The 19,612-nt window shown below is 40.3% G+C and overlaps 1 protein-coding gene across 2 annotated transcripts in view; it reads right to left on the reverse strand.

Annotated features, from left to right (window-relative positions):
* Window positions 1-19,404, reverse strand: part of ccdc136a (coiled-coil domain containing 136a) — a 39,435-nt gene extending 20,031 nt beyond the window's left edge. For both annotated transcript variants that reach the window (XM_082160501.1, XM_082160500.1), the window contains exons 1-3: window positions 19,277-19,404; window positions 15,309-15,487; window positions 316-540 (exon numbers count right to left, since the gene is read on the reverse strand). In XM_082160501.1, the coding sequence (XP_082016627.1) occupies window positions 316-508 (193 nt within the window). In that variant the 5' untranslated portion in view covers window positions 509-540; window positions 15,309-15,487; window positions 19,277-19,404. The remainder of the gene's footprint in view (window positions 1-315; window positions 541-15,308; window positions 15,488-19,276) is intronic.
* Between the last annotated feature and the right edge of the window lie 208 nt (window positions 19,405-19,612).

The following is a 19,612-nucleotide window of genomic DNA, read 5'->3' on the forward strand; positions in this document are numbered from 1 at the left end:
AGTTTGACATTTAACCATTCATTGTATTATAAAAACATTCCATTCAAAATTATTAAATTATTGAAAAAATTATTATTATTGAAACCAAGGCACAAAAATGGCTCATTCTCTATTTCTGCAACTTCATGGCATGTGACACATTTCAATTCACATTATTTCAAATGATCAGAGAAAGAAAGATAGAGAGGGGGGGTAGTCATGTCCATAATGGTTGTATGATTCACATAAAATTAGGCACACACAACAAAAAGTGGTCCTCAAAGTAAATAATAAATGTAACTTTAAGGTCATTACTGTTTTTTTCAGGAGTCTCACCTTGCAGCTCCAGAAAGCCCTCCTCGTGTTTCTGAGACGTGTCTCGAGCTTCTTCCAGCTCGAGCAGGAGCTGCAGTACCTGAGCCCTCAGCTCCTCCAGCTCCTGCTCCTCAGACACACCAGTCTTCTCATCCTTCACCTCCTTCTCCTCATCTGCATCATTCAGGACGCTGCACTCTTTTTCTGTGCTCATGACACTCTCCTGATGTCAGATCACTCTGTCACCTGAACAGTAGAGAACGGAAACAACGTTTACAACTGAACTAATGAATGATCAACACTTTTCTCTCAATGTGTCTCTGTGTGTTCTACAAACTTCCAAAGAGGGAATTAATTCAAGGAATTCTTTTGTTCACAGACGTGCATATGTTTATTAAAAAAAAAAAAAAATCTACACAGCTCATTTAATCATATTTTAATCTTAAAATCACTTTATAGCCAGTAGTCACTTACACAAATGAAATAATCATACAACACATTGCCTCAAAACAACCTAAATATTACAGATTTTGTGGCATATTTTCTGCATGAATCATCAGCACTGGTGTTATAACTCATTTGTCAATAAAAAAAAATTGTTTAGATTACTTACATTTGAGTATGAAATTTGTGTTATCATAACTTATCTGATTATTAGCTCCCTCTTGTGGCGAAGAGGGGCATGCAAAACACCCATGCATTATCATCCTGTCTTTGAATTGGTGTTTCTACAATGTGCATCCCCTTTCACAATGGGTGAGGAGTCTATGAGTCTTCTCCAGCTCTAGAACTCACAAGGTCTTTTGGTGAGCTGCCTGGACAGACAAGGTGGCGCTATAATAAGCAACTTTACGTTTTAGCTAAAACCTCCGCAACTGTGTGTGGCAGAATCAAATTTCTTGTTTCTTCTAATTCCTGCCTTTAACCCAAACAATAGTAAATATTTTTTTTTATGATTATCTAAAAACATCATCCATCATTCTATTTTATTTATTTTTTTTTACTACTTTTTCAGAACTTGACCACACTTTGTTTGTACACATTAGACCTTAGATATATAGACCATGCTCACAAAAAAGTTATCAAAAGAATTTTGATCTATTAAGCCGTTTAGCAGATACAATTATTAGGGCGGAAGCCCTATTGTTTTGCTAAGGACTATTATTAGGGCCCAAGCCCTGAAAAGGCTAAATCCCTACTGTTTTTCTAAGGACTATTATTAGGGCCCAAGCCCTGAAAAGGCTAAATCCCTAACTGTTTTTCTAAGGACTATTATTAGGGCTCAAGCCCTGAAAGGGCAAAGGTCCTATTGTTTTCCTTAGGATACTATCTTCTCAAAAGGGCTTTTGGGGCCCTTAATATGCTCAAAAACTCTTGAGAATTTGCACACTGGTCAGAATCCGCAGCCAGGACTTATTTTTACCCGATTTGCTTCAAACTTTATCAGAATAATGTCAAAACATGGCAAATGTAGACCTGTGAAGGGATTATCTAAAATTAGGGATTAAAGTAAGGACAAAAAAGGGAAAGAGGAAGTGTCTTATATCTTGTAAAATCATTGTTTGATTTAGAGGGATAGTTCACCCGAAAAGCTATCCTAGGTGTATATGACATTCTTCTTTCAGATGAATGCAATCGGAGTTATATTAAAAAATGCCCTGGCTCTTCCAAGTTTTATAATGGAAGTAAATGGGCATCCATCAAAGCGCATCCATCCATGATAAAAGTGCTCGAACCGGCTCTGTGGGGGTTAATAAAGGCCTTCTGAAATCAAGCGATTTACATTTTTGGCTGAACTATCCCTTTAATTTAAATTACGATTGCATTTCTGTCAGGACCACTACCGTCAAATACGATTGACAATTAGCATACAGTTTGGATTGGCGGTATGGGTCCGTTCTGGGCGAGAACTCCCTGAGCATCCATGCAGTCTAGCATGGATAAGAGCAGGAGCGCAGCGATAACCCCCCTTGGGGTAAACAGAACAGAACCAACATGAAAGTTTGCAAATATATTTAATTCAAGATTTTAAAGTACAACATAATTAGAGAATTTATTCTGATTCAAGGGGAATCAGAATGCCAAATCCTGACTGATGAGAGGAGGAGCTGGGGATGGAGGAGGGTAATTAGCGCCTGAGAAATGCGATAGCTGCTGATAATACTGAAGGAGCTTATATATGTATACAGTGATAGGCATCGTATTCCTATAGGTAGATGTGGATCAGCTGAGGGTCAGCTGATGCGAGCTTGACTAACGTGACCTGCCAGAACTGACGCTACGCTTGATGTTTGGTAATTGAACCTGAATGAATTTAAAATGAATGTACTATATTTCAGATCAATATATTTGTTTGTTTTTTCAAATTTTGTATTTTGAGATTAATTCATGACACTAAATAATATTCTCCTCTGAATTATACACTGTGTATTTCTATATAAAATAATACTAACATTAGAAGAAAAAAAACACATTTGAATTTCTTTTTCAATCAATGTATATGTGTCACTTAAAAATAAACAGTTTAATGCTATATGTTTGAGGTCAAGACATATTGATGAAAACAAAAACAAATTTAATATTTGGTATAACCACAAGATGGCAGCATAGCATTATTTTTAAACAGGGCTAGATAAATCCTGAACAGTGTTTTAAAGATCAAACTACTGTTGCTAAGAAAAGTGTTGTCAGACATAATTACTTATTTGGATATAAATGTAGACATGATCAAAAACAAATTTCTGTCACAGTTTAGAATTTTTTTTTTTTGTTCAAAATGCTGAATATTCTGACTACTATCTCACTCTGCCTCTCTCTGTCTCTCTCAGTGTGAGTGTGAGTGTGTCAGTTACACTTGTGATTTAGAGTTTAGAGTTTAACCCTTTCATTGCTTTGTGCTTTGGCCAGCACAAAAGGAATAGTTCACTCAAAAATTAAAATTAGCCCATGATTTACTCACCCTCAAGTCATCCTAGGTGTATATGACATTCTTCTTTCAGACGAACACAAGCGGAGTTATATAAAAAAAAAAATCCTGGTTTTCCAAACTTTATAATGGCTGTTTCTGTTTTGAAGTCCATAAAAGTGCATCCATCCATGATAAAAGTGCTCCACACTGCTCTGGGGGGTTAATAAAGGCCTTCTGAAGCAAAGCGATGAGTTTGTATAAGAAAAAGATTCATATTTAACACGTTACAAAGTGAAATTCTAGCTTCCTGACAAACGAACTGCGTAGTCTGCTTACGCCTGAAGCGCAACTTACACAACTTGTCACGTCAGAAGTAGTGTAGTGCGTCATGGCGTAGCGTAAATATCAGCAGTGTGTCGCATTACTCGCATAAGTTGCGGTTTTTACTTAAGTGGAATCCATATGTTCGTTTGGCCGGAATAGTTATTTTACTTTATAAAGTTTTAAATATGGATATTTTTCTTACAGGAACGCATCGCTTCACTTCAGAAGGCCTTTATTAACCACCCAGAGCAGTGTGAAGTTTGTTTATGATGAATAGATGCACTTTTATGGACTCCAAAAAAGAAACAGCAATTCAGTGCCATGCTTGGAAGAGCCAGGACATTTTTTTAATATAACTCTGAAAGAAGAAAGTCATATACACCTAGGATGACTCGAGGGTGAACAAATTATGGCCGAATTTTTATTGTTGGGTGAACTATCCCTTTCAAGGATAATAAATGTCTTAGGTCTTTTCTAAGTTTGAATGGCAAAATGAAGGCAAGAACCAGTTTATTTGTAGTGCACTAACAGCATAGTTTTATATTATTAGTTTAATAATAAGGTTAAATAAAAATATAGGCTATGTATATAAAAACTTGAGATAAATATGACATTATATTCATCTAAATTTCAATGATCTCATGGATTTGGCGGTTGTGGTTCATGGTCATAGTGGCACCAGCTGCTACAGTAAATGTGGCATGTTCAAATGATTTTGATGTAGTTCTTTTAAAGGGGTCATATAATGTCATTTTTGTACAAGCTAATATGATTCTTTAGGGTCTAAATTAAAAGTTTGTAATATACTTTAATTAAAAATTCTCATTAGTATTGTAAGAAAACACTCATTTTACCTGGTCAAAAACAGCTCTGTTTCAGCATGCCGTTTAAGTGCATGTGTCTTTAAATGATAATGAGCTTTGCTCACCCCGCCCCTCTGTTCTGTGCGTACACCGTTTGTAAGGGCTCTGACAGAGTCAACGCGAGCAACGTGAGCGACGTGCTCCCTTTGTCTACACGTCGGACGCAAGCAACTTGCAGTATCGCCCCCACCAACCGTTGTTGTCTAATGCAATAGTATTGCATGCAACGGTGCGTCGCGTATCAAAAACTGGGAAGACACATTTTGCTACGCATAGACGCATAATGGCGGCCGAAGCGTAGCGATGCGTAGCCTTGCAGGCGCGTATGCGTATCGATGCGTTGACTCTGTAAAGGCCTCATTATACTTCTGCGTCGGACCAACGCCGGAGCCTATACGCCGTAGGCAACGTGTTGGTTTTAATTTATACTTCTGCGTTGTTGTCCGCGTTGACGCGCACCTAGGGAGCATGTGAAACCCAGAGGGAGGGGTTCTGGCAGACCAATCACAGCGCTTGCGTCCGCGTAGAATTGACGCGTTGTTACATTTTTGGAGAGGTGCACGTCAGGGTACGCCGAAGGGTACGCGCGCTACACACAGCCTACGACATAGCTACGGCGGCAGTTCGACGCAGAAGTATAAATAGGCCTTAAGAGCCCTAACACAATAACCATAACGCATTGTTCATTATAAACGTGGGATTATGAATTATATTGAGAACGTCATACATAGAAAACATGCTGTAATGTACCCTGAGAGTGTAAAAATAGCCGCATTCATCGTGAAGTGTGCAAGCGATTTGCAAAGATTAATATAAAGATTAATATAAAGGTCAATAAAACGTTACACTCACTTAAGTTCTTCTGGAGGTGCAGCAGGAACACGAATAGTTGGTACCGATCCTTTTTTCAGGAGCAGCTTCTTAGCAAATAATCAGCTTTTTACTGACCCTCGTTTATAAAGCAGTCTGGTGTTTGAAATGATTCGCGCAAACATGAAAACATTGACGTTGATCGTGGGGAATATTCCCTTCGAAAACAAACTCAGCCACTGCGTCTTCAGCTGTACGGATTTAGGAACATCAACATGACTGCTGTGTTCGTTATTGCACCGAAGAACAGAACACCACACTCGCTTAGACGCCATTCTCCAGCTATCAACACTGAACGCGCCGGTCGGCGCAGGCTATGATATGATTGACAGCTCGCTCACGAGGGCGCGAGGGCGGGTCTGTGTTGAAACGCTCCTGTCAATCAACCATCGTGGGAGGGGCGTCGATTTTGTGACATCACAATATCGAACAGCTTGATTTGAGATGGGAGGAAACATAAGAAGATTTAAAAAAAAACACTGGATGGATTTTTATCATTTTATGATGGTTGTGTACAGGCAGCTGTACAGGTTCAGTACAATCAGCTTGTAAAAGTGCATGTACCATTATATGACCCCTTTAAATTTACAAAATTTGTCTCAGTCGTGCACGGTGGCGCCCGGGGCTTGGATAGCTATATTTATATTTTGGTATGACCTATTATGACTATTATGCCTATATATTGTGTGTCCAAACTTCTCAAAACTTTGTACATATGGAGAAATCAAGCGTAGCGTTAGTTCTGGCAGGTCACGTTAGTCAAGTTCACATCAGCTGACTCTCAGCTGATCCTCGTCTACCTATAAGAATACGAAGCCTATCAAAGCATCTCTATATATAAGGTCCATTCAGTATTATCAGCAGCTTTATCGTGTTGCTCGGGAGCTTGTTAAATTGTGAATTCAGCTGGCGAAATCGCATAGGTATTGTGCAATCGGGATTTTAGCGAGAGGGATTTGTTACCCACACGGATTTCACCTCATATTCAAGTTTGAGAACTTGATATGCGAATTCGCCGCATTGGTTTGGTTTGGTTTGATTTGGTTTGATTTGATTAGCTGCTTGATTTGAAAGTGACCTGAGAAACTGGTTCACACAGGGATGAGGGCAGTGGAATGGGTAAAAAGCACAGGAGACGTGTCTTTTAAAGTTGAACTTATTTTAACTTGAGTTTTTGGAGCACTGTGTCATGCGCAAAGACGCTGCAAAAGTTGCAAGATGTGAGCGCAGTGGACATACACATCTGTCTAGCGCATGTTTACATTGAAAAAAATTATGGAAAAGTAGCGCAGTGGATTGGAAAAACGTGTCTGTGTGAACAGCCCCTAAACATAGCTTCTCGCATCGCTGTATTATTGACATGGACTCTTTGCCTGCAGTCACACTGAAGTTATACTGACCGCCTCAAGAACAAACTTTAGGGGAGATCTGCACACACCGCACGAAGGAGAGGGAGATCAAGAAGGAGATCAAGCATCCACGTCAAAGCTGGCTATATCCCTCCTTTAATCTCTCAACGTCTTCACAAAGCTATGTTTTCCTTTTTATGCTCATTGCTTAAAAGCTCTCAAGTTATTGGCAACATGTTTGCTCAATGCTATCTGGGTATCAACAACATAAGGCTTAAGGCCTTATTGCATCAACAACAATAGGCTTAAGGCCTATCTAATTGTTTTTAATAACATGCTTGTTGCAAGGCTTGCGATCATGTGTACTTCCATTGTAACTGCCAAACTGCTGTGCTTAAACTCATAGGGCCCTATTTTAACGATCTGAAACGCAAGTATCAAACACGAAACGCAAGTAACTTTGTGGGTGGATCTCGGGCGCTGTTGCTATTATACCGGCAGGATAAATGTCTCTTGCGCCCGACGCAAATCTAAAATGGGTTGGTCTGAAGTAGCTACAGTACTCATAGGTGTGGTTTGGGCATAACGTGCAATAAACCAATCAGCGACATCTCACATTCCCTTTAAAGCGCCGGTCACGCTTGTTCCATGGCGGCTTGCTATTATAACGGCGGATTTGCCAAGCGCATGCCAGGAGCGGTTAACAGCCGAGGAGACCGACGTTCTCGTCAGGGCCGTAAAAGACAGAGAAGTGACATTGTATGGGGATGGGAGAAGCCCACCCAAATAAGCTTCGGTTAAACAGGCGTATAAGACTTTAGAATTTAGAATTTAGTTCTATAGAACTATCTAGAAATAAGAATTTAGTCCTAATTTGTAAGTCGCTTTGGATAAAGGCTTCTGCTAAATGACTAAATGTAAATGTAAATGTATAATAATGTGGGTAAATGTGTAAGCTAGATTTATGCCTATTTTTTCACATCTTCATGGACACCACAATGATTTCCCTTGTGTGGAATATTTTTCCTTGTAATTATGTATGGTTTGCAAAAATGGCAACTGCTGCATCTGTGTAGATGAGAGAAGCAAAGTGTATGCACATTGTGCACACGCTACATTATGGCCAAGCATGCGCCCTTAAAATAGCATCTGAATAACGCGCCACTAACTTTAGACTAGGTTTTTCCTGGTCTGTGGCGGAATTGTTTTCTGGAACTGCAAAATAGCACCATGCAGGGAACGTTTGCGCCGGAACATGCCTCCTCTTTTCGCTGAACCACCCCCGGGAGCGCAAGTTCATTCCCTAATTTACCGACGTGGTGTCATTGCCAACATGCTGTGCTAAGCTTATCTGGGTATCAGCAACATGCTTACCGTTGTTATCGGTACTTGTTATAGAAACATTCTTGTTACTTAGTTTTAGTATTATTACAACATTCTGTACTAAGCTCAGCTAATGTTTGTTCCTTAAGCTTATAATGTATCAGCAAATTGCTAAGGTTCATCTGGTTGTATTGGGAAAACGCTTGTTGCTCAGGTTTATCGGTTTATCATTGTTGCTTTAGCTTCTTAGAATAATGCATGTTACATGTTACTAATTGTAACTGTGATTGTAGGATATTTTTATGCAAATTCTTACATAGTTGTGCCCTTAAAGATATCTAGGTATCAGCATTACATTTGTTGCATCAAGCCGTTTTATGTTTATGCTTAAGTCTGCGTGAACCAGAAGTTGCCACTGACCATACTTCAGTATTGGGGTATATTTCCAGGTGAAGAAGATATTTGAAGAGGAAATCTCCATCTCACATCTTTAGCTCACAGATACAAACCATAAGCAAGCAGCACTTGATCAATGTTGATCACTTAATCTTCACTTTCTTTCTTTCCAGACGGCGTGTAGTTTACAGAAATATTGCATTGGAATGCTCAGAAGAACCCTTCTGTGTGTGCCCGCTTGACTTCGATGTTTGCTTGCTTAACCACTTGCTTTTTTTTCTCATGCACTGGTTGCTAAGCTGAACAGTCTTGGGTAAGACAGCACATTCTCATAACATGGTAGCAGGTCAGAAGAACCTGCACAGGCCAATATTTATTTGATTTATTTACTTTTTTGTTTGTTTAAGTAACATGACTTTCTGTGTAGTATTTCTGCATTCCAGCATTATGCTCAGCTATACTATTTTATAATTGTAATGGGCTGTGCAAATCAAGTTGAAACAGGATCTAATCACACCAGTCTTCTAAACACAGGGTTTAAATACACAGGGCAAACAAAGGAGCTAATGTGATAATTAACTAGACACACCTGAACAGAATACTCAATCAAAATGAGTAACCAAGGAAACAAACAGGCAGGGGAGGAGAACGTCTTGGTTAATAATGTATGTTACGTCAGAATGAGCTGACGAAGTGGGATCTCACCTTGAAAGCAGACCGTTTTTGCAGCTATATTTTACTTATGTTATTGGAATTTTATGTCTAAAAAAAAAAAACTAAAAAAAATCAAATATATTACACACTAAAAAGAAGTGTTCGAATCCAACATACTGTGAGGTGTGGTCAATGCCATTCAGATTCCAACTCTAAAATAAAAAAAGCGTGTTTTTGAATTTGTATAAACTTTTATTCTGTGAATTAATTGAAGAAACAAATTAAAGAAAGTCATTGAAAACATTAAAACTTTCAATTATTAAGCAGTACTTTCTGCTCATGTAATTTAGCATGCTGAGCTGTAAGGAACACATTCAGTCAAACATATAGTTCTGACGTCAGTGTGGGAATATTCTCATCCATGAAGGGATTAATCTGTCGCTGGGATGAGGATGTTTCATTAAAGTTTGATAGAGTCAAGTTGTGACTGGGAAATGAAGTGATACATCAAAGGAAGCAGTGTTAGATACAGTAGTGTGTGTGAGTGACTCATCCATGATACAGTATAAGCCTTTTTTATTTTCTTTGTTCTAGCTTATGATTTTCTTGTTTCGACTTCAGGAAACTTTTCACAGTATTTAAATTTATACATAAAATCAGGTTTCATTTATTACAGCAATATTCAATGACATATTTTTCTGCCTGAAGTACAATAATAAAAATGCTGTTTTCTCGACCTTTGTGAAATTGCCTTGAATTTCTGAAACATGTTTAAATGTAACAGCATCAGAGCAGATCTACCTTTTCATGCATCTCCTGACCTTGGTATTACTTTGGCAAACAGACGTGTATATTGTGTACATGTTATGGTCTGGGGACAAAACTGACTACCAAAGGGAGCTAAATCCGACAATGCCTCCTCGGTTGGAAAATTGCTTCATAAAATAAAGAAAATGCTTTTTTTATTCTAAAAATAAAATAAAAATGTGCGCGTCTAATGTTTGTTCATGTCTTGTATTTGTGTAGCAGTGTAGGCGTCTATGAATAATCTATGCCACCCCCTCCATGGTTTGAAGCAGCTCCTCATGTTCACAGTAACCCACAGCAGCACATCAAATACCCTTTGAGCACCAAAGCTGAGGACGAGAACAAGATAAAAGCAGACACAACTAATTTAGATTGACAAAATTAAAAAGGAAGAAGTGATTCACATCTTCTGTTCCCTTATGTCACAATAAATAAATAAAACACTCTTTTTGGTAATAAAAAACATGCTTGTACCCATTAGTGTTTGCAGAAAGCAGTAAAACATCTGTACTGTCAATTTACAATTTACAAACATCAAAAGCAGAGATAATTTAAACCATCATGTCATGCTGGCATTCAAGTGTACAACACAATCAAATTACAGCTAAAAGAAACATTACTATAGCAAAAAAAATACTACAAATCTATGCTGGCTTAAAGATACAGTCAAAAGAGAGGCTGAAGAAGAAGACTCAAAACACTTACTCTAAGACTCCTTAATGGAAGAAGCTGTAGTGCAAGTTCTCTGAGATGGAAGTTACTTTTTCACTCCAGCCCTCCTGTTTTCCCACAGAGAAATCTAAAGTGGCCTTCACCATCACGCTTCTGATCAGGCAAGCGAGAGAATGGCGAATGGCCATGTGGGACAATGGACATGAATGTTGAAGTTCGTTAAAAGATTTTTTTCAGAGGAGCTCCGCAAGCTTTCGACCGTTCCGCTCTGGGGACAGAGGTAGCGCAGGCTTTATCATTGCTGCAACAGGGAGGTCGGTCTGTTTCTGACTACTCTATCGAGTTTCACACGCTCGCTGCGTCATGGAAGGAATCCGCGGTCAAGTGGTCGTTCCGTCCTCCAGACCTTATTGCAATTTAATGGGGCTGCTCATCAGGTGTAAGCTTTCATCTATTCTGGAGCGTAGGGGGATTTTATGAACACTGAGCTGGCTGCATTCTTAGGTGTTCTGCCTGTTCCACTGGCCGAGCCCATTTCAGCCAGGACTCTCTGCGGCACCCATCTCACTAGGATTAGCCATTCACATTTTCGGGCAACCATGCTGAGAAGATTAGGTTTCTCCTCATTCATTCTCCCTCCGCTTCAGTGGTTTTGGGACACTCCTGGCTGGTCAACCATAACCCTCACAATGACTGGGCTCTTAATTCTGTGCTGGCATGGAGCCCTATTTGTTTATCTCAGTGTTTGGGTCCTGCATTTTCTCCTGTAATGTCCTGTTCTGTAGGTGTTGCTTGAGGAGCCGGTGAGCCTGGTGAGTGTACCGGAGGCTTACCATGACTTGAGAGCGGTTTTCAGTAAGTTCCGAGCTTCATTTCTTCCTCTGCACTGCCCGTACAACTGTGCGATAGAGCTGTAGCCTGGCACTTCTCCGCCTAGGGGGTGCCTTTTTACTTTCTTTCTGGGCCTGAGAGGGAGGCCATGGAGAAGTGTATTCATGATTCTCAGGTAGCTGGCATCCTCCGGCCCTCTTCCTCTCCAGTTGGGGCGAGGTTCCTCTTTGTCGAGAAGAAAGATGGATCTCTGCGTCTCTGTATAGATTATCAGGGCTTGAACGGGACGAATGGGAGACCGCCTTTAACACCCCCACGGGGCACTTTGAACATTTGGTCATGCCTTTTGGGCTTTCAAACTCCCTGGTGGGTCTTCCAGGCACTCGGCAATGACGTGCTCAGAGACATGGTCAACCGGTTTGTATTTGTTTACCTCAACGACATCCTGATCTTCTCCCAGAACGAGCGCAACTATGTCAAGCATGGCAGATGAGTGTTCCAGCGGCTGGTTGAGAATCGTTTATTCGCCAAGGTAGAGAAGTGCGAGTTTCACGCACAGTCGGTTCCGTTCCTGGGATTTATTCTTTCACCCAAGGGTATCCGCCAATGTAAAAGCGGTTGCTGATTGGCCCATCCCAGATAGTTGTAGAGCTGTCCAGCGATTTCTGAGGATTGCCCATTTTTACAAGCGGTTCATTCGGAATTTTAGCCAGGTCGCCCTTCCTCTAACTGATCTCACCTCCATTCAAAAACGCTTCTGTTGGTCGCTGCAGGCCCAGGTTGCGTTTACAAACTTAAAGAATCCCTGCACCTTTTTTCTCATTATTTAACCCCCTAGGAACAGAATTACTACATCGGGAATAGGGAGTTACTGGCTGTTAAGCTGGTGCTGGAGGAGTGGCGCCAATGGTTAGAGGGCGCGGAGGTCCCTTTTCTCGTTTGGACCGATCATAAAAATTGCATCCGCATAAAAAGTACATCCGCACCGCTTAACGGCTAAATTCTCGACAAGCTCACTGGGAACTGTTTTTCGGTCGGTTCAATTTCAACATCTCCTCCCACCCGGGGACCAAGAATGGTAAGCACACTGGGCTCTGTGCAATGTCACTTTTCCCTTATATTCTCTGCTGTGCCCTGAGAGCTTGTTGTTTGTGACCAAATCGGTCCGAACTAGCGTCCAACAGTGGAGCCACTGATCCGTACTAGCTCGCCACCCAATAACGACTTGCAGTTTAATCAAGCAGCAGTTTTGGTGGCCGTCCATGGCTCGGGACTCGAGTCAGTTCATATCGGCCTGTCCGGTTTGTGCTGTGAGCAAGGGCGCCAATCGACCCCAGGCAGGCCTACTCCAGCCACTGCCAGTCCCTTCGAGGCCATGTTCACAAATTGCTGTGGATTTCATCACAGGCCTACCCCTGTCTAGCGGCAACATGGTAGTCCTCACTGTGGTGAACAGGTTCTGGAAGGTGGCTCATTTTATTCCCCTACCCAAATTGCCTTCAGCGAGGAAGACAACGACTCTTGTCTTGGATCACATTTTGCATAATCATGGCCTCCCTGTGAACGTAGTCTCTGACAGGGGCCCTCAATTTGTATCTAAGTTTTGGGTAGATTTCTGTCGACAGCTGGGAGCGACTGTGAGTCTTTCATCCAGGTATCACCCGCAGACTAACGGTCAGGCCAAGCTAACCAGTATCTGGAGAGGGTATTGCGCTGTGGCGTCTGCAGAACCATCATCTTGGAACTCCAGATTAACCATGGTTGAGGACGTGCATAACTCCCTCCTGGTCTTGTCTACGGGTTTGTCTCCCTTCCAGTGCTGTTTAGGCACCATTATTCCCCTCCCAAGAATCAAACGCGTTGTTCCGTCAGCGCATTCTTTTTTTCAGAGATGCCTCCGTACGTGGAGGATCGCAAGAGAAGCCCTCACTCGGACTGTGACAGAAACAAGGTGTCGGCAGACCATCACAGTTTTCAGAAGGTCTGGTTATCTTCCCAGGACATTCCTCTTAAACTTTCTTCACATAAACTGGGTCCCAAATTTATTAGACCGTTTTCCATCACCAAGGTGCTCAGTCCAGTATCAGCTCGATTCAAATTAAGCCCCCAGTTTAAGAATATCCACCCGGTTTTTCATGTCTCTAAGATCAAGCCTGTCATTCGCTCCCCCCTTCAGCCCCAGACCTCTCCCGGTTGCTTCTTCGGCTTCCCTGTTGTCTGTGTTGTCCTGTCATTTTCTGCAGCTCGTGACCTGGGGAATCAGCTCTGATTTTGCAGTGCGGATGTGTGCAGATCACGAGCTGATTGCCCTCACCTGTCGCTTGTTCCCTTTTCCCTTATATTCTCTGCTGTGTCTGCCCCTTGTTGTCAGTAGATTTTTGTGTGCCTCGTTTCATGTGCTGTTGTATCTATGCTGTGTGGACGGCTCTGGAGCTCTCACACATCCCTTTTGTCTGTGTGTGTCACTACACTTTGGATGTTGTTTATTCCCAAAAGTGTCTAATAAACTGTTGTACGAACCCTCTGGTTTTGAGTCCTCCATTCACGCAGCCTGAAAATGTTTTCTTTCTCAACAGTTTACATTCACTTAAGACATAACTGACTGTGTTTACTAGGATACTCACCGGGAGGGGTCTTTTTTGAAAAAATGTTTGTGTCAATTTGTCTATTTAAGTGCAAGAAGACATGAAAGCATAGTTCGAATTACAGGGGGTACTGGGGGGTACTATACCCCCAAAGGGACAGAAATATCAGTTTTGGGGGGGGTCAGATAATTTTTCTGATATTGTGAAAAAAATATAATTACAGTTACAATACAAGTCAACTCCTATTTTCACTGTAGGAACATTTTAATGTAAAGCGATTTCAGACACCCCTATTGTGGACCATACCATTTTTAACCACCGTGGCTAGAAGCAACGGAGATAGAGAACGACTTCAACTTCTCAAGCAAGTGTCAACGTTGAATGTCAAAACGCTAGTTTCATAAAGTATCATTCTTTTCAACATTCCTTATTTGTATATTCAAAAATATTTAAAATAATCTAATTTAATACAGTTATAATTTTTCAATGTAAATTATTTAATTTTATTGGTAACAGCCTAGTGTCTAATTATTTTAATTGAATATATTTATCAAATTTAAGAATTTGAAATGAAAGATGGAGCATACATTTAATAAAATTAGGGGAAAATGCCCTTTATAAAGGTATAAAAAAATGTGTTTTCAAACAGTGATGTAATGAAACATTGACAATTTAAGCTTGAAGGGAGTAAAGCCTCTGTTTAGGCTATTAAGGAAATGTAATTTTGCCAAAAGAAGAACTTTTATTTTAAATAAATGTTCATTTTAAATCAGCCTACTTCAGTGTGATATGTTACCATATTATCATGCTTAACACTAAGAATTTGAATAATTGTAATGTGATGATCAGATGCAGATATCTAAATATAGGCGGTTTGCGGGTGGATTATTTATTACAAAATGAGCCTACAATGGCAGAAACAGCCTCCTCCACTAGCCCTGCATTATGAAAAGTTAATGGAGGTTATGACCCACCACGGCCAGGCTTTGTTTAACTTTGTCAGCATTGAACAGGAAATTGCTCACGGCAGACAAGATGAGCGCTATCAGCTGCGCAGAGCCACAGATTTCACAGATTACAGATTCAACAGTGATTTGAGTCACAATGAGATTATGTGACCCACTGTCTCACATGCCGCGCTCTCTCTCCAGGTTAAATAAAGGTAGTCGCAGTAAGATGATGTAACTCCTTTCTCTTTGGCTGCCCTCCCTCCAGAATAGCTGGAGGTAAGGATGCACTCATCGATGGACAGTGACCTACACTGTGCATAATAGGCAATAAGCACTGCCATTTGCTTTCACTGCCCACTTAACTAACAAGTAATATCTTGGCTCCAGGACAGTCCATTTAAAGGTCAATACATCTTTCTATTGTAACTGCATTGCTGCAGGGGACAACTTATGGCTAATAATAATCACAGGATGCTCCTTACCTTGTATTGTCTGTGAAAGAACAGCCCCAAGTCCAATTTCTGATGTGTCCGTCCGAAAGATGAAGGGTCTGTTGAAATTTTGAGGCATGTAGAACCGCCTCTATTTTTGCCTCTTTCAGAACCCGTCAACACCACTCTCTCGTCCTGTCACTTCTTTGTCAGGTCCTTTAGAGGGCAAGCTATTGAGAAGAAGTTAAGAATGAAACAAACAGTAGTATCTGGCCAACCTTGTCCAGGAAGTTGCCACCTATGCTTGGTAAGGCTGCAACATCCCCCATAAAACTGCCCCAGTACTGCCAATGGCCCCCAGGAAAACTGTCTTTTTCTTTTACTGAAACAACTATAAGGCACTTTTTCTTTTAATCGAATCAACAGTTAACAGTTCTGGATTCTGGTTCTAAGTTCCTCCAAATGTTCTGGTTCATTTGGTTCCATTAAAGAAGTCATGACATACGGCAGTAGTTCCCAACCCTGGTCCTGGAGCACCCCCAACACTGCACATTTTGGATGTTTCTCTTATCTGACACATCCATCTGAGGTCTTGGAGTCTTTACTAATGTGCTGATGAGTTGAATAAGGTGTTATTTATTAGGGATATATCTAAACTGTGCAGTGCTGGGAGTACTCCAGGACCAGGACTGGGAACCACTGACATAAGGAATCACTGAAGGAAGCCCAGTTCCAGAATCACATCACTAAGGGTGCTTCTGAAATTAGTGATGGTGCTCTAGTGAAGCGCATGTGAATGCCACTCCTGAAACTTTGCAATATGTAAGTGCCTGTTGGTCATCTCAGTCTCAATAAAGACAAAACTTTTATTAAAAATCTAAATGAATTATATATTTACATTTACATGTAAACATTTATTCATTTAGTTGACGCTTTTTATCCAAAGCGACTTACAATTGCTAATAATGTCAGAGGTCGCACACCTCTGGAGCAATTAGGGGTTAAGTGTCTTGCTCAGGGACACATTGGTGTCTCACAGTGGATTCGAACCCGGGTCTCTCACACCAAAGGCATGTGTCTTATCCATTGCGCCACCCCCCTATATATAGAACACACACAAACTTTCTTCCCTTTAGAATCACTAAAAAGCTGTCCCTCACATCAGTTCATTTTAATATTCAACAATATTATTGATCTGAACTGAGCTGGACGATGACATCACTGTTTTCTCCAGTGCTGCTGTATAGATGAATGAACTACATTAATCTGTCTATCTATTTTCTTACCTAGGTGTTTGATCAGTTTTAATTCTCTGATTCGTTTAAATTAATTGTCTGTGCAATTGAATACTTTGTCTGCTTTTTTAAGTTGCGTTGTTCAACCTGCAGAACCTAGATCAGACATGAGGTCTAGGGACGGAAATATTTTTAACAGTTAAAATCTTTTTTAATTCTTTTTAACAGAATTCAACAGTTTTGTGTTTGGTTCTGTTCTCTCAATGTTTCTGGTTCCTTAATTGTTCCATTAAGAAGTCATGATGTAAGGAATAAAAAAAAATATTTTGACATATAGGACGTCGTTGTACTCTTATAAGTAAGTTTTAGAACTCATAAATTCCTCCTTACTGCAAAAAGTAAGTTCTACACATTGTGACATCACACTATGATAGACATTTAATTTGAACGGCCCTCCACAACTGCACTTACTTTGCCATATTACTTCCGTAGCTCACCTAGCAGCAGTGAGAAGTGAGGTGCCAAGGAGAGAGCAGCAGGTTACTCAAGCGTTAGTACTCAGGTCACATCAGACACTTTAAGACACCTAAAGTTTACTGCAACTTTTGTACTAGATTGCAACAAGATTATTAGAGGCAATATTGCCAAACATTAAGCTGTTTGTGGATGTGACATCTACTGACATCCTATCGTCACTGGATGAGAGTGTCACGTCAAAAGCAACAATAGACTTATGGTCTGGTCTTTCGTGCCCTGTCCCAACCGGTCCTGCTCCATGCCCTGCCACAGTCTCTTGGTCCTATGCTTTCACAGCCTTGCAATTGCTATATGGTCTTTTTTCGCATTGGCCTAAAAGGCCTTGATCCAGGTCTGCCACTGCTCTCCGATTCAGGACTGGGTCCACCACAACTTCAAGACCGAAGACCAGATCCACCACTGCTCAAATGCCCATGTCCCAATGCCCACTGTGCACCACCACCAACTCTTAAAGGCACCTGCCCTGAGTCCTAGATGAAAAATTCAGAATTGTTGATCACCAGCATAAAGTATGTTTTGCATGCTGGCACCAACATGGGTTCCTGGTTTCTGGTTCCCAGCATGGGGATTGGAAGTACTGGTGAACCAGATACAGCAGCTTAGTTTCGCTTAAGAACAGCATGACACTAGCTGTTTCCATCCACCTATTTTTGGACACATTTTGGAATATCGCATAAAAACTGCTGGATGGAAATTCCAAGATGGTCATAAATTAAAAAAATGCGCATAAAAAAATGTATGTACTTGTTTGGGTCTGATAAAAATTTGATCCAATAAGAAAACATGAGCATAGAACTGTCTTATATGACTGCACATAAGTTAAATTTGCTACTTTTAGATGGAAACAGCTAATGCAAGCTCTAACCAGCCTGGAAAAAATATGGAATTCATGCTGGTTTATTCTGGATTCTTCAGCACATTCTTCTGAACATTTAACAATGTTACCAAGGCTCCAACACCTTTTGACCAAACAGTTTTAAAAACTATAGGGTGCTGTTGTCATCTGCATAGTGATGCTCTCTCTCTTCTCTCTCTCTCTCTCTCTCTCTCTCTCTCTCTCTCTCTCTCTCTCTCTCTCTGTACACGAGTTCAAGAAGAGCTCATCAGTGCTGAAGGCATCTTTGCTCTTTTGCATTATTGTGGTTTGGTGTTAATGTGTGTGGGCTCAGAGCATCACTGCATTAGTGTGGTGGATGGGTGTTGGTGGGCGAGAGTGTGTGTGGGTGCTGCGAATTGGCTGGTACAACAATGTGCTGTGTGGGCGAAAGAGAGAACTCTTTGAAAAAATGGAGTGAAGGGGTGAAATGAGGCAGTGAATATGGAGGAGGATCAAAGAAAACACATTAATGGAAAAGAGAATATATGCAGTATCTGTTTCATAGACCACTAATGAAAATAAAGGGTTTTTTTGTGATACCCTCTGCATTTTCACCAGAGATTCAGCTCTATTACAAATCAACACATGAATGATAAACAACGAATTCGTTATCAGTTTAATGGTAAAGATTAAATTCAACACTTTTAATTTTCACATATCATCATGCAGTACTCTTAATACTGCATATTATATGAGAGCTTTAAAAGTGGTGAATTGATTGGATTTACCTTTACCTGTCCACTTAATAAAGTGTTCTTTTGGTTGCGCTTCTTCACTTAATGGATCAGTTCTGTTATGAATATTGGTGGCCAAACCTTGCTAGAATTCAAGGTTTTCAAGAATTCAAAGCACATTTTCATTTTGTGTATTTTCATCACACCATCAAAATGACACACCACTTCTTGTTCATCTCAGCTCTAGATCCAGCTAATTCATTCAGCTGGCAAAATCTCAATGATTTACAGAAATGAGAATTGTTACTAGCAACAAATATACATGTTTGTGATATATAAAACTTTATCTGTATTTTCACCTTATCTTCCAATACAACTAATGAAACATCTTTGAAAAAAAGATACATTTACTTAAGCAAAATTGTTTACTTACATTCTACTAATACTCGTAATACTGTCAAAAAAAATGCAATTGGGTTCCTTTATTAGTTTTATATAACTGTTAATGAAAAATATTTGACATTGGGTAAAAAATAAATAAATAAAAAACAGAACAACAAACTACTGACAGGACAACGAAATCAGAATTCAGACTAAAAAAAGACAGTGCAATTAAATCATCCACACACCACCACATTCAGCAGAAGCTGCAGCATAACCTTCTACACAATCTACACAGAGGAACAGATTCTTTACCTGCTGATAAGATGATTCCATGTCCATGATAACCGCAGAAAAAGAGCACACTGAGAGAAGAGAGAAACATTGACACACTCTTGCCCTCGCTCCCTTGCTCCCTCCCTCTCACTCTCTCTTTCTCTCTCACCAACAAATTATGTAAGGGATAACGTATACTCCGACAGTCATAACCACCAAATAAACCGACAGGTCAATCAGGACGCCTACGCCAAGCGGAGCCAATTATTACACAGCTACTCATCAAACAAATTAATAAATGGACATTAAATATATATATATTAAATTATTTACTATGTGAGAAGAAAAAGATTACAGAGTGTTACAAGAGACATG

Source organism: Leuciscus leuciscus (assembly GCF_965113295.1).
Source record: "Leuciscus leuciscus genome assembly, chromosome: 25".
NCBI lineage: Eukaryota > Metazoa > Chordata > Actinopteri > Cypriniformes > Leuciscidae > Leuciscus > Leuciscus leuciscus.